The sequence below is a fragment of the Haemaphysalis longicornis genome, unplaced genomic scaffold, assembly GCF_048455015.1.
Source record: "Haemaphysalis longicornis isolate Haplotype H1 unplaced genomic scaffold, Haemaphysalis longicornis Haplotype H1 scaffold_9, whole genome shotgun sequence".
Classification (NCBI taxonomy): domain Eukaryota; kingdom Metazoa; phylum Arthropoda; class Arachnida; order Ixodida; family Ixodidae; genus Haemaphysalis; species Haemaphysalis longicornis.
In genome coordinates, this window is record NW_027526460.1 from 95,114,820 (window position 1) to 95,129,189 (window position 14,370).

Here is a 14,370-nt window from a genome sequence, read left to right on the forward strand (position 1 = left end):
TCTGTGCGTAGGGACGTAATCGCGTCATGCGTTACCGGGGCCGGTGGTGTGTTAGTTGGAGCGGATGCCCGTCTTTTGAGGGGGGGAGATTGCGACGAGTCATTGAGAGCGGGGGGCTGCGGATTGTTGAGGGAGACTTGCTGTTTGAGTTGGGCGTTTTCGCGTGTGAGGCGTTCGTTTTCCTGGCGTAGTAGGGTGATTGTGTGGCGGAGCGTTTGCATTTCTCGGCGGAGTGCCGCCATCTCATCTTGCCATTGTTGTGTTGTGGATTGCGGAGAGGGTGGGGGAGAGAGCAGGCCCTGGGCACTTACCGAGCTCTGGGCAGACTGGCTGTAGGACTTGTTGTGGATGGGCTTGAGGGGTGGATAGGCTGCAGTGCTGGGATTCCCAGGTGGTAGAGTAGTGGTGGTCTGCTGGTTTGTGGCGGGGGTCTTGCGGCGTGGCTGGAACCGTTTGGGGCATCCAGCCGCTCCGGTGACGTGGGCGTCGCCGCAGAGGATGCACTTGGGTTTGCAGGGATGGTCGGGTGTGGGGCCTGGAGCTCCGCAAGTGGTGCAGTGAGGTTGTGGGGAAGGGTTGGGACATACGTCACGCCTGTGTCCTGGCTTCCAGCAGGCCAAGCAGGCCTCCGACTTCCGCTTGAAAGGGTAACACCGGAGGATGACGGCACGGTAGCGGACCCAGAAGGGGATTAATGGGCCGAGAAAGAGCACTTGAACGATTCCTGTGCCACGGATTCGTTTTGCCTCAAGGACAGTGATGGTAGGATTGTACTGGACGAGACTGTCCATAATGGTGGTGTCATCATCGCTGGGGGGTACTTGAAAGAGTGCCCCTGTTACGGTTGTACTGGGCGGAGGGATATGGTTGACCAAGGCGTAGCTGGTGTTGTTCCATGGAAGGGTTTGGAGATTCAAGTACTGTTGGGCGCGTGCTTCAGACGGTGTGCTGATGACTATGAAGTTCGATCTTTGGTTAATTCGGACTTGGTCTTCGTGAGTGTTGGTGAGGTTGGCCTGCTTGAAGATGGTGTCGGCCAAAGGGGCTGCGTTCACTTGGGTAAGGTTGAGGCCTCCTTGTGGTCGCAGCACGATTTTAACATCATCCGTTGGCAGCGGGTCTTCTGGAGGGGCGGTATTTTTCTTCTTGCGGTGTTGCTTTCGCATGGGTTTGTTGTTGGTCGGCGCTGTGTATGCTGCGGCTGCTGCGGCTGCTGCGGTCGCGGCTGCCGCCCGTTGGCGAATTTCCTTCCATCCTGGTTCATTCAGGACTTGCGGATCGATGTCTTCTCCAGCAACGGCGTATTCCATGCCGGAGGTCGTCTGGATTAGTGAAGCGCCAGGCACATTTTCCGGTGCTGGTGCGTGGGAGGTGGTGGGGACTGGAGAAGGGTTTGAATTTCCCTCGCTGCCGGGGGCAATGGCAGCGTTCATGGTGGTGCAGTTGTCTTGCGGTGCATACGGAGCCGCCGTTGCGTAGGAGGTTTCCTCGGCTACCACGGGGGCGCCGGTGTCGCAGGGACAGGCCGCCGAGGCTCGATGGCGCTAGCCCTAAGATTAGGCCTAGCGGCACAGCGGCGTGGTGGCGAATTTGGAAGGCGGTAGTGCTGGTATCGGGAATGGTAGCGACATGAAATTTATGTCAAGAGAGTCCTTACTTTGAGGAGAAATCGTTGGTGAAGTCAGTTTGTACGATTTGGCTCTCTGACGGTACTGCGGGCGTGAAACTCAGGAGCGTTGCGAAGACACGTCCGCGCTCGTCGGCGACCGAAGCGCCCTCCCATGTCAGAACGATGAATGAAGACCGATCGTGGAGCGATTGTGTAGCCCCATAAACACGCGTTCGGTAACGCGATTGCAAGCGGAAAGTGAATATCGGCAGTTGGAAGCGACTTCGCCCCAAATATGTAACCGAGGGTGAACCGGAAACGAGCCCTGTACGTACGTCAATTGCAAGGTACTACGAAATACCACCACACGTGTTAGTTAGAACAGGATGTTTGTCGTTTGGCTCCGCTTGGGTGTCTTTTTTTTTTCACCTTTTCTGTTCCCCCCCCCCCCTCTCCTCCCCATTTTCATCCACTTTGTGCATGTTTTCACCGCCATGTCAGCTGCGCGCCCACCTTTATCGCTTCTCCCGCGATCAATTCGCGATGCGACCTTGAAGTCCGGGCGCATTGCTGCGCGCGCACTTCGGTGTCCTCTTTGCGCATATATTTTTATGAGCGGAAGGACTCGTGTGCAGACCTTAATCCGAGAAAAAGCGGTACCACCATGGTTGCGACCGCGAGGTGGGTGTACACATACGTCAAACACTCTCCGCGCATAAAAAATAAAGCGCAGAAAAATATTGGCGATTCGAGTCACAAGTGCACGGAATCGACGTAACGCGAACCTTTCAACGTGGCATATACCTGGGTGGAAATGAACTGGCGTGCGGCGTTTCTTTTGGTGTTATTGTGCTTAAAGTAGTTGATGGTTATTGTGGGCGAGCGCCTTGAGAAGTACGAGACGTAAGGAAAAGCGTTCAAAGTTTCAATCTCTTCGGCGAATACTCAAGCAGCTCCAAGTGCAGAGAACGTGATACACGCAGAACTGTAGTTTTCCCAGCCCCTCTCCCCCCCCCCCCGTCCTCCTCCCCCGTCCTCCTCCCCCTCCTCCTCCAACCTACTGTTGGAGGATTTATTATGTTGGAGGATATCTCGATTATTTGTTTTTAGTGGCGATAAAATTGGTGTTGTTGTTATTGGGACAAACAGCCTTATTAGTGAAGCGAACTTGTATTTTGTCTTCATGGCCCCTTTAAACCCCAGAGTTTCGGGAAGCCGAATGAATATATGCCACGTATGTATTATGATGGGTGCATCTGGACGCACGCTCCATCACTTTCGGCATACTTGCCCACGTAGCCCCTCGTTTGCAAGCAACCTGCTCTAGCCTCCAAAAGGAGTACTTATAGGCGTTATAGCACTTCGCTGCGTTCGCTAAGGCGAGTGCCGGAAACATTACCCCTTTTCAAATTCCTCTCACTACTTCGTATTCTTTTCATATTCCACAAAATTTCTACTCTTTTTTATAGCTGCGTTTCACTTTCCCTTAATACAAACGCCCGTGTGTACGAGATTTCGGCGCATGTTAAAGATCCCCAAGTGGTCAAAAATAATACGGAGCCCTCCACTACGGCGCGCCTCACCGCCTGCGTTGCGTCGGCGCGTTAAACCCTACAATCAATCACTCACTCAATCAATCAATCAATCAATCAATCAATCAATCAATCAATCAATCAATCAATCAATCAATCGATCGATCGATCGATCGATCGATCAATCAATCAATCAATCAATCAATCAATCAATCGATCGATCGATCGATCGATCGATCGATCAATCAATCAATCAATCAATCAATCAATCAATCAATCGATCGATCGATCGATCGATCGATCAATCAATCAATCAATCAATCAATCAATCGTTTTCCCCTAATATTATTTTCAATCCCTTTCGCTTCCTTCTTCCCTTCTGCCTTTAGTATTCCTTACTCAATCGTACCTTTCGTACTCCTCTCGTTCCCTTCCCTCCTATTATTCTCCTCCTTCACTTACCCTCTCCCTAAACACTCCACCGCTATTACCCTCCCCCTCAGCGTCAACTCCCCCTCTCGAAATCGCCTCCTCTTTTTAAAAAGCAGCTAGGTGGGTTGCCTCTTTTCAGAGCAAGTATGTTTCCGTGGAACTTGTTCTATGCAGGTACTTCTGCCTGCTGTTTTAATTCTGCACAACAAGGTTTCACGGCGATCCATGGCTTCTTACGACCAATACATTCTCGTCTGATTTGCTTCAAATCGGGTCGGGCGGGCCATAAGCTGTTACGTAATGCAAACAACGCTACGGGGGCACAGCCCCTTTACTAACAATTATCTCGTTCTGGTAAGTCGTCCACGTTTCATGGGACAGAACTATGCTTATCGAAGTAAAGCGACGTGGTTACCTTTAGGAGGCTGCAAAATAGCTCCGGGTACTCACCGGTTTTTAGTGCCCAGGCGTTCATGTTTCTGCGGAGAGCAGTGAAGGCAATGTCAGTGGCAAGCGACTGCAGATCACTGGCGACGGATAGAAATTCGAGGCGAATGGCCGTTGTATGCAGCTGGCGGAAAAACGATGGTGAAAAACAGCTTTCAAAGTTGGTGGAACCAGATGTGCGAGCGGATATCGCCGGCGAAAAAAGGAAAGGTAAAAAAAGAAAAAAGTAACGAAAGAGAGAGGACGCAGAATGGTGGCGCCGTATGAGTACTCCTATTATGTGCTTCACCTTATCAGACTCTTCGTACTACGAACCGTTTCAGCTCTAAATTCGCAATTTCAGACTCCTTCCCTCGCCTCCCATCTCGTGATAGCACGTCTCTCAGTTTGTTTTGCATAGGTCGTTCTATTGCTTACCACCAGATAATCAGTTAATCGTAGCTCTTCATCGAGCTTCGAGAAACAGTCATTGTAACGCCGTCTACTCGCCAACGGCTGCCATTACTACAACTTTTCAGCTTTAATTTTTCATTCGTACTGGGCATGGCTGGAACGATATTCATGCCAGCATTGTCAGAATCACCGAAAGTAGACCCTTGTTCTGTGCTGTATAATCTTCACTGCTTGCAGCGTTAGCCCTCATACACACAGCCGTCACCTTCTCCGTCACGGCACCATCACGTCAAAAAACCGCGACGGAGACGTAAACGGAGTAGTGTTCGTACTGGAGCTCTCCGTCAGAGTACAGGGTCGTCTGCCTAGTGATCAGTTTAGCCTAGAATTGAGCGTGCTTACTCTGAAAAGTAAAGAAAAGGGCTTAGATTTTTACGTGTGCTCACTTTTCGCTAAATTTAGCCATAAAAATTTGTTTTCTGATTGGCTGGTTTAGCACGGAGCCTGGTCCCTTCGCGCTGACGGAACGGAAACGTACAGCTGGGCTTCCCGTCACCGTCGCACCGTTTTCGGCGAGAAATCGCCCGAGAAAACGTCGCCTATGACGGAAGACGGTGACGTGACGGTGACGTGACGGGGTGAAAAACGGCTGTGTGAATGAGGGCTTACCCTGTATTCCGCCTGTCATGTCTGTTTGTCCACCTCTCACGTAAGCCTAAAAGGGGTCTTTCAGGTATGTAATAAACAAATTAATAACCAGATGAGAAGAGGCGAAACAATCCCTATAACCACATTCATTGTAGTCTTGTCCACTTTTATTTCCTTTTTTTTAGGAGCGGTTGGTAACGCGATCTTCGGGCGGTATAGGAGGGCTGCCGATAACGCTGCGCGGCTATTTATGAAGGTCTTGGCCTGCAATAGGCTTGTAAACGTGATGTCAGTCCACATCGAAGCAAAAGTTAAAGAATAGGTGATCTTGTTGTGACCCAACACATATCGCGTTGTTAAATTATGCGAAGGTATACGGTTTAGTTCCTACCACCTCCAAGCGCAAATACTATCAGCTTAGTGTCGAGATGTGCTTTTTATATGCGTATTGATGAGGTTGATTGGGCATCGGTCGGCCGGCAGGCGTGCAGTGCAAGCAATCAGTAGGGACTTTAGTAGTAACAACAATTAGTAGTAACAACAATTAGAAGATATGGATAGAGGGTGGAAGGTGAACGACGTTTAATGTGGCTGCTGACGTCACGAACTGTACATGCGTAGCTTGCTATGTCCCATGAACGTGCATTTGTCGGAGTATCTGTCGCGCCTGACGTACGTTCTAGACGCGACCGCGGGCCAGATAAGTCCTTCAGATATAGACGCACGTAAAAGCGGCCGTTCCGAAGGCGCTGCAAGGGGCGTTGGGTAAGCGGTGAATCGAACACATTCGCAGATTACGTGCTGCAGGTCTTCACGTGCTGCATTCACTTTGAAGTGGAATGAGTGTCGCCTGTCGGCGACTTTGAGCCGCATACGAAGTAGCACTGCTTCGTCACGCTTGGAGAGTCCAGTTATCTTTAGGTCCCTTGTACATGCATTGTTTTGCCGCAACCATCTGTTGCTAAGGGTGGCATGGCCTCCGTCAGGCAACTGGTTTACCTTTAGCCGTGCCCCCCAAGGAAATGTTTGTTACGTTGTCTCTTCCACAAAATTTGAAGATGTAGTTGCGAAGTGGTTCAGCAAAACAGAAGGGCGCGAGGCTACGTGATGCGTATACAGGGCTGAGGTTGATCGCTGCACGCTGGAGGCAAGGAATGAAACTTGTTTTCGATTGAGTGGTATTGCTCTCTGGTGCATTTAGGTCACAAGCGATCGAGGCTGCAATGTCCGGCTTGTTGTTACCGGTTATGCCACAATGGGCCGGAAGCCACCCAGAGAGAGAGAGAGAGAGAGAGAGAGAGAGAGAGAGAGAGAGAGAGAGAGAGAGAGAGAGAGAGAGAGAGAGATCAAACTTTATCAGATGAAATTGTAGAGCTTGGAGATACAGAGCATGTTTCGGGAAAAACGCTAGACAATGGAACAGTCCCGGAAGCCCACTGACGTGCAGGCTGCTCGGCAATGTAGGTGACGGCTGCCCGCAGAGCTGGATTCAAGTTCTGCAGCGCTAGATCTTGTCCTGTGGCTGAGCATGAGAGTAAGGTGGTGCGTGATGAAGGTATCCACGCCAGTGTTGCGGAGTTACCAGTCCGGAATTGGAATGAATCCGGAATAATTCCACATTTTCGCGACCCCAGAATGGAATGGGAGTGGAATGGCGACAATGCTTCAAGGAATGGAATGGGAATGGAATTAAGCTAATTTTGCCCGGAATGGAATGGGAATGGAATTACATGTATTTTTCCCAAAATAAAGCGCACTTTTCCTTCTACGCGCTGTTTTTTGTCAAAATATGCAAAAATATGCAAAATATCCCACCAGCCCAAGTTCAAACATTAGTAAGCCGGAGCCTTGAATTTAACAATAACGCAGTACCGTTAAAATCGATTGGCTGATTACAAGCACGGTATATTTATAAGCAGCGATTCTACTACAATTATGTCCGTATATACAGCGCTGCTACGAAGTTCGTCGCGATTCTCCGCGTAATAACCGCGGCTCTAAGCCGTTGGTATCCGTCAAGGAGGTTAAAAAAAATTGCAGTTTTTTTTAACCTCCTTGGTATCCGTCGTGGGGAACTACCGCGGCGGCATCCCCACCTTTCTCTGCCACCAACGTCGCCTTGTGATTTTTTACCTTGGCGGCGCCTTCGCCCCGGCTGCGAGCGCAAAAGGGTGGGGATGTGTCCCCACCCCTCACTTTTGTTTTTTGCGCCCAAAACTGTCGGTAATTGCATCCCACCTCGCCGTCATAGGGACGCTGGCGCGGTGCTTGTGTTCACTGCAAAATTTCGCATACGAGCTTACGCCCCGATCCCCCTCCTCCCCCAGGACCTTTTGCAATACTGTCCCCCCTGTCTAGACACTCGGACGCCTTTGCCCGAAGCAGCATCGACGAAGGCCTAAAATACTGGTTCGAGAATCCACCCGAAACAGGAGAGCCCATGTAATAGGACCTGCGGTCACGCCTGCTCCTGCAAGCTGCACGCTGCAAGCTTTGTTCCGAAACGGCTCCGACCTAACGGAAAGCGGACGCTAGCCACTTTCCCTTGCTTTCCCGACTCGCAGGAGCAGTTTCCGTTGTAAATGGGACGTCAGCTAACGTGGAACGCGTGTTTTCTACGACATCCGTTTTAATGACAGACAGCGAAGCGAAACCGGCTCTCAAACACCTCTTTTAAGCAGCTCGTTTGTCAAGTGCAACACACAGGCACACGGCAACTGCTTTATTTTACTTTTTTTTTTGTTTTTATAACTGATCATTGTAGCAGCCGTCATTTACACTTCGTGTTTTCAGAACTGAACGGCGAAGCGACCATTTGGCTTACTCATAAAACAGCGCTAGAAACAGGACTACAGAAAGGGCACACAGACAGCGCCCTGTCTGTGTGCCCTTTCTGCAGTCCTGTTTCTAGCGCTGTTATGTACCAACTGGCCCGCCTTCAATGTGTGTGGCTCACATCATTTTGTTACGTGATTTTGATGAATGAAACCAAAATAAACTTTTTTTTCGACCTTTCACGGCAGCTTGAGACCTTTATTGCAGCATATGAAATTCACGAGGAGAGCTAATTGCGCTGCTGAGCACGAGGTCGTGGTTTGATTCCCGGCCGCGGCGGCCGGGAATCAAACCACCTGATGGAGGTGAAAAGAAAAAACGCCCGTGTGTACGAGATTTCGGCCTAAGGTGGTCAAAATTAATCCGGACCCTCCACTACGGCGCGCCTCATTGCCTGCGTTGCGTCGGCGCGTTAAACCCTGCAATCAATCAACGAGGACATTTAAGCACTTTTTTCTGGCGTAGGTATTTCCACAACACTATACTGACCGGCTGCCGAACATGTCCTTCTATTATTATCGTTATCATTTTTCTTGACATCTTTTCTGTCGGTTGATCGCCCAGACTAGAGGACACTTGGGGGAACCTTCACTGCTACTCCACTGCATGCAACTCCTCAAATTAGTTATACAGGCCTTGGACTGAGTTTTGCTGGGTCCAAGGGCGCAACACATTCTCTAAGTCCTTCTTTAGTTAGCTAGAGCCAAAGGTTGCGTGGTGCTAAACTGTGAACGATCTCCCAATTTGTAAAAGAAAAACAAAACAAGACATGGATTAGTATACGAACAAATGCACTATCCCAATATACACTAACGAGAGAGAAAAGAATTCTACCTGCGCAATGGTTCTCATCGAGACACCCATACAAAGGTCGCGCATACTCTAAGCACAGCCTGAACTTTCGCTCGTGCGCAGTGGATGATACCTGACGCACGTCAGGTATCATCCAACGTAGTTTGGGCGACATTGCATACCTGCGCACACGCAAACACAGGAAGTTCTGAACCTATCCGTGCTTTCAAGGCGCGCTTGACATGCGTGAGTGCTGACGACCTGGCAGGACAAGGTGCTCAAACGGTAATTCTTCCAACTGATACCACCAGATCCGGAGGTTCTGTTCGTCGTTAACAAAATTATAGATCTAACCATGCTCACGACCGCTCCATACGCGTGTTAACTGCTTAAGGAATATAATGTCTTCTTCAACCATCCTTTTGTCCGCACAAAAATAGAACATGTCGTCATGTTAGCATTAACACATTCACACTTAAACAATATTAAAGCATCACAACTCGTAAAGACATGCTGACCATGCAAATACTGTAATAACTACCGGGAGAACTGCCCCTGTGTGAATTAGTAGGGTGATTGCACTGCATAAGATATGCCACAAAGCCACTATCCCTCGACCGTGGTTACGTGTTTTGCGTATTTTAGGCGTTCTTAACACGTGTAATAACATCAGCTTAATGGTAGGTTGATTGGTAACTTGATAATAACCCGATAAAACGTTGAGGAATTAGAGGAATGGAATTTAACGGCCCGGCCATTCCCGGAGTGGGAATGGGCGATGTTCTGGCATTCCGAGGAATTGAAAGGAATGGAGTTTAGGCAACTTGCAATTCCACGGAATGGAATTGGAATGGAGTGGGGACGCCCATTCCGCAACACTGATCCACGCCCCAATATTGGATCACGTGACTTACACGGGTCCGTCAGTGTGCATGCGAGTGTGGGCCCTGTATTTGCGTGAGATGTTCCTTGCTTGTAATGCCGGGCACTATGGTCATTATTTGTACGGGCACAGACATTCAGGGCCAGTGCAGTAGAGGAGCTTGTTGCTTGTGGAGCTGCAGTAGCACGTTGTGCAACTTGCCGCTAGAGGATGGCCCCGCTTCCTTGCCACAATCCACTTCCGCAAACGAAGCAGTTCATATGTGCCGAGGGGGAGAGGCATGTGCATTTCTGCCAGCGTTTAGACAGTAGAGGTGGTTTTTGGGACACCAATGCAAGCCCTCAGGAGTGCTCCTATATTCTCTCTGTAGCTCCGGCAGGTCCTTTTGAAAGAGGGCCCAATACAGGAATCAGGCCGACGCACAGCGCTTCGTGCACCAGACACAACGGGTCATGAACGGGCGCTACTAGTAGCTAACTGTTTATTTGAAATATTTTGCCTCCAACGGGTGCGCCAACCCCAGATATCCACTGAAACAACATCCTACAGGAGCCAGCTCGGCTCACCTATGTAATTTAAAAAACGCACCTTATCATCATTATAGCCCCACCGTAGATCCCCGTACACAGTTACTGCTTTCATCTTGACGCGATACGCTTCTATCAGTTTCCGGTCACTCCGATTTTTTGCGTTCGCCCAAACTTCTGACTTCAAAAAGGCTGGCTCAGGTTTGCAGGTCATAAAATGTGTAGTGAAAGGTTCCGCATCCTTGGTGTTTAAAATCCGAGCATGATCCCTCGTACGGTCGTTTATGCACTTTTCAGTTTGGCCGATATATATGACCACGTGTGAGTGGGATTTCATAAACCACTCGCACTGTGCCTTCAACGAAGGACTTGGAGTGACTTTTATTGCAGCTTCTCTTTTTAGGTGTCCCCTTCAGTGCCGAACAGAGCTGGCCGAGCTTGCTGATTGCTGAAAGGACAACTCGAACATTCCACCTTGCCGTAACCTCTCAGAGGTTATACGACATCTTGCGAACGAATGGAGCCATCTTGCGAACCATCGCAAGCCATCTTGCGAACGAACGGAAACAAACCCAATGCATGGTTCGCGGCAATATAGAATTATCTACTACTTATTTGCCGCTACATCATGTTTGCGTCTCTCTCTTCCCTTTCTTTTCTAATCGTCCTCCTCGAATCACTCAACCATTGCGAGCCATCTTGCGAATGAATGGAAACAAACCCAATGCATGGTTCGCGGCAATATACAATTATCTACTACTTATTTGCCGCTACATCGTGTTTGCGTCTCTCTCTTCCCTTTCGTTTCTAATCGTTCCCCTCGAATCACTCCACACCGACAGACAGGACGCAATTCACGCGACAACTTCACCGCAGTCAGCGTGCACCTGTTATACTCAAGTGCCGTCGTCACGTTCACCCGTACAGGGTATGCATCGGGCTAATTCTTGTTTAGTTCTGGCACACTGAGGGACTAGCGCAGTAGTAACGCACTTGGACCCCGCTCTGGAGCTCCAGGTGCAACTCCCACAGGAACGTAAACGGGTTTGTAACATGAAGGTGTTTTATGCCCGGGTACACAAAGATCTTGGTGACGTGATATCCGTCACGGAAGTGACGTCGCCAGAAAAAGTGCCATTGCGGCGGTGGCGGCGCCCAGTTTCGAGCCCACGACTCTCTGGCCGCAACGGGAAGTGCGTGGCGCTCTGCCCACTGAGCTACAAACCGAGGCTGCATTCCGATTCTCGGACAGCTTGGTAGACAGCCTACGAAGCAGTCTAACTAGACGTCTAAAGGAATAAAATTGTAACGGCGCCGTGGTCCCAAACGCAACACCAGCGCAGACGACAGCCTCGTAGCAGACATGTTGAGAAACGCATGCCGCAGGTTTCGTAACTAATATTACCGTTGTTATTACAAACATTACGTGATTCAAAAAAAAATTAAACAAAGTCATCTTCACCACTAGTAAATTATTATAAATATTTCAGAAAAGAACAAGTGCTTCTGTTTTAACATTAATACGCAAAAAGGTGGCGCTGGCGTCGCTTAGTTGTTTAGACAGGAAGGTAGTTTGCATCTTTGTTGACTTCGATGCTGTCTCTTAGAAGCAGTCTTCGTTGACTGCTTCGTTCGAGTTGGAACGGGGCTTAACATGACGGACTGTCCGCGAAGACGGCAACGAAGCCGTCTAAAGGGTAAATTGGAACGCACCCCGAGACGTGATCGACTGCATGAACGCGCCTTATGTCCTTCCCTATATGACTCATTCAGATGGTGCGCGCCGTCTAGTAGAGCCGAAGTGAAGTAGCGCATCATGACGCTAATGAGCGCCCACAGTTGGCGCCTCGATGCCAGCGCCTTGGTGTACGGGGGACGCGCGTGAATTGAGGCACCGCACCCTCCCCCCCCCCCCCCCCTTTTTTTTTTTGTTTCTTGCGTGCCGGCGTCACTTCGCTTGGCGGGGTCAGGCTCGCGAAACCTTCGCACAAGAATGAGGTTCCTTTAACATTCAACTGCTCCTGTGAAGGCCCCTTTCACTTTCGTGTTTTGCCGATTCCTATAAAAGAGGGATCAACCACAATTTTTATTTATTTATTTTCTCTTTGCAGCGGCGGCTATTTTGATACCGTTCCGGTTGAAGGACGACGACGGTCACTTCTCGCGTTTGATGAGGCGTCTAAGGTTTTCGCCTTAAAAGCTGTTCATATACCTTCCAGAGAGGAAAACACGCACGCTAAAGGCTATTTGAGCTAAAAAAAAGAAGACAGCTGAGGCGCCATCTGCAGATGTAGCTCTGCTATTCCAGTACCGCGTTGAAGTCCTTCTCTCCGGTGACGCACGACCTGATGAACTTCAGGTTGTGGTCCTCGTTGATGGCGGCCTTGATCACGGGGTGCCCCCGCATACTGCTCACCCAGCGCGAGAATAGCGGCAACTCGTCGGGCGCCGGCATCTTCAATTCCGGGTACACTACGCTGAAGTCGAGTGCCTCCGCGATTGTGGGCCACAGCGCGTAGTCGACGACTCCCGGTTGCGCGCCTAGGCGAGAACACACAGAAAATAGTAATAAATGATACGCAATTTCGGCGAAACGAAACGGGCCACCGAAATATTCAGTATGATGTGATGAGTGCGAAAACGTTACTGCACTTATTTGCCGAACGCGCCTGGCCTGAGCATGCCTCACCCTGTTTACCTTTGCGTCTGTTTCTGTTTCTCGTGCTTGTTAGGCCTATATCTAGGCGCAATGTTGCATAGCCGTTAAGCCTAATGTTACATGGCCGTAACGCTTAGCCTTACAACAAGCCAAGCAACGTCGCACTCCTTGTATGCCGCGCTGTACCGGTTGGCGACGTTATGCAGTGAAAGCTCGCTAATTCAGACCTCTATAGAGTAAAGAAAAAAAAATGTACGAATTATCCGAATCTTGAATTATCGAGTGAACGAAAACAACCGCACCTTTACTTTGCAAAGTAGGCGATGCTTTTGGCGGATAGTTGGGCGGAAAAGAGCAAGGGTTTTGACGTGCGACAATCCTTGCAGAGCAAGAGTATTCACTGAAGCATCATAGCAGAATTGTCTTGTTTATATTGCTTATAAGTTGCTTTGTTTATTGAAGCTTCCCTGAAAAACGTGGTGTAGATACGAACATCCATTTTCCGCTTTTTTTTTTTTTTTTTGCTCGAGCAGGCGGCCATTTTGTGTGCTATGAACTCCTGATTTTCGGTCAACATAGGCAACTAGTTTCCTCGCATTGGAAAACCCTAATAGAAAAGTGGCAACGGTATAGATCGTATTAACCGAGAAGTTCAGCAGTAAATTGTTTCGCTTGGCAACACTGTTAATGACCACGGACATGGCTGAAGCGCCACGGGCGTAGCGCGGCTTGTGCCACTGCGGCCGCACGCCGCAGGAAAAAAAAAAAAAAAACACCGGCGTGCGTCGTCTGCCCCGTTTCAACCCGACTCTCAACGGGGGTGTCAACAGAGATTGCACTCACTTTGGAGTTGAGGCATTACTCTGCGTTCCGTGAGGTAGAGTGGAACATCCAACACACATTATGTGCTTAGCACGGACAAGTACCGCCATCCCGTGGAGCCCGACGTAACCAGTGACGGCGCACACACATGGTTGCCCGCACACGTTCCACGCCAGTGAATACAACGCATACGATGAAACGTTTAGTCAAAAGTATGTAGTTAAACAACGCATTAAATATAAATATTTTGAAATAATAGATGATTTTATCTTACCGTGTGTACCGTGCGTACCGTCTATACCAGGACTCGACTGGGCATATGCGCATCCATTCCGGTAGTGTGGCTTAGTTCCGCTGGTGGCCGGTCGGCCGGCCCTTGCCGTGCCCGCGCATTCGTGCCGCAGGGGTAGCCCGCCTCGCCGTAACCGCGCGTGCATGCGCAGTCAGGTCCCGGTACACATGGTACGCCAGTACACACGGTACACACGGTAATCTAAAACTCCAATAAAAGTCTGTACCTGAAAAATATGTCGTTTTCCTCTTGCCCAGCTCCTTCTCGAAAGATTTCATCTTCTGGACGACGTCCGCCCAGTGCTCTTCTCTTGAGCCGCGCTTCATCATAATGCTGACGATCATAGTTGCACACTTCGCATCGGGGAGAAAGAAAAGCGCAAATTCCATGGTTATCCTCGCTTCGAGAAGTAAACACGGCGGGGTTTCACTGTTGGAGGCAATGCTTCAAAAGTTCCAATGCTTCATACACGGCATAAATGATCTGCGTCCTGCGTTGC

General features: G+C 49.7%; 1 protein-coding gene across 7 annotated transcripts in view; it reads right to left on the bottom strand.

Annotated features, from left to right (window-relative positions):
- LOC144151349 (glutathione S-transferase omega-1-like) overlaps positions 1-14,370 on the bottom strand; it is a 72,720-nt gene that overhangs the window by 14,040 nt on the left and 44,310 nt on the right. For all 7 annotated transcript variants that reach the window (XM_077682365.1, XM_077682366.1, XM_077682370.1 and 4 more), the window contains one exon: positions 14,098-14,224. In XM_077682365.1, the coding sequence (XP_077538491.1) occupies positions 14,098-14,224 (127 nt within the window). The remainder of the gene's footprint in view (positions 1-14,097; positions 14,225-14,370) is intronic.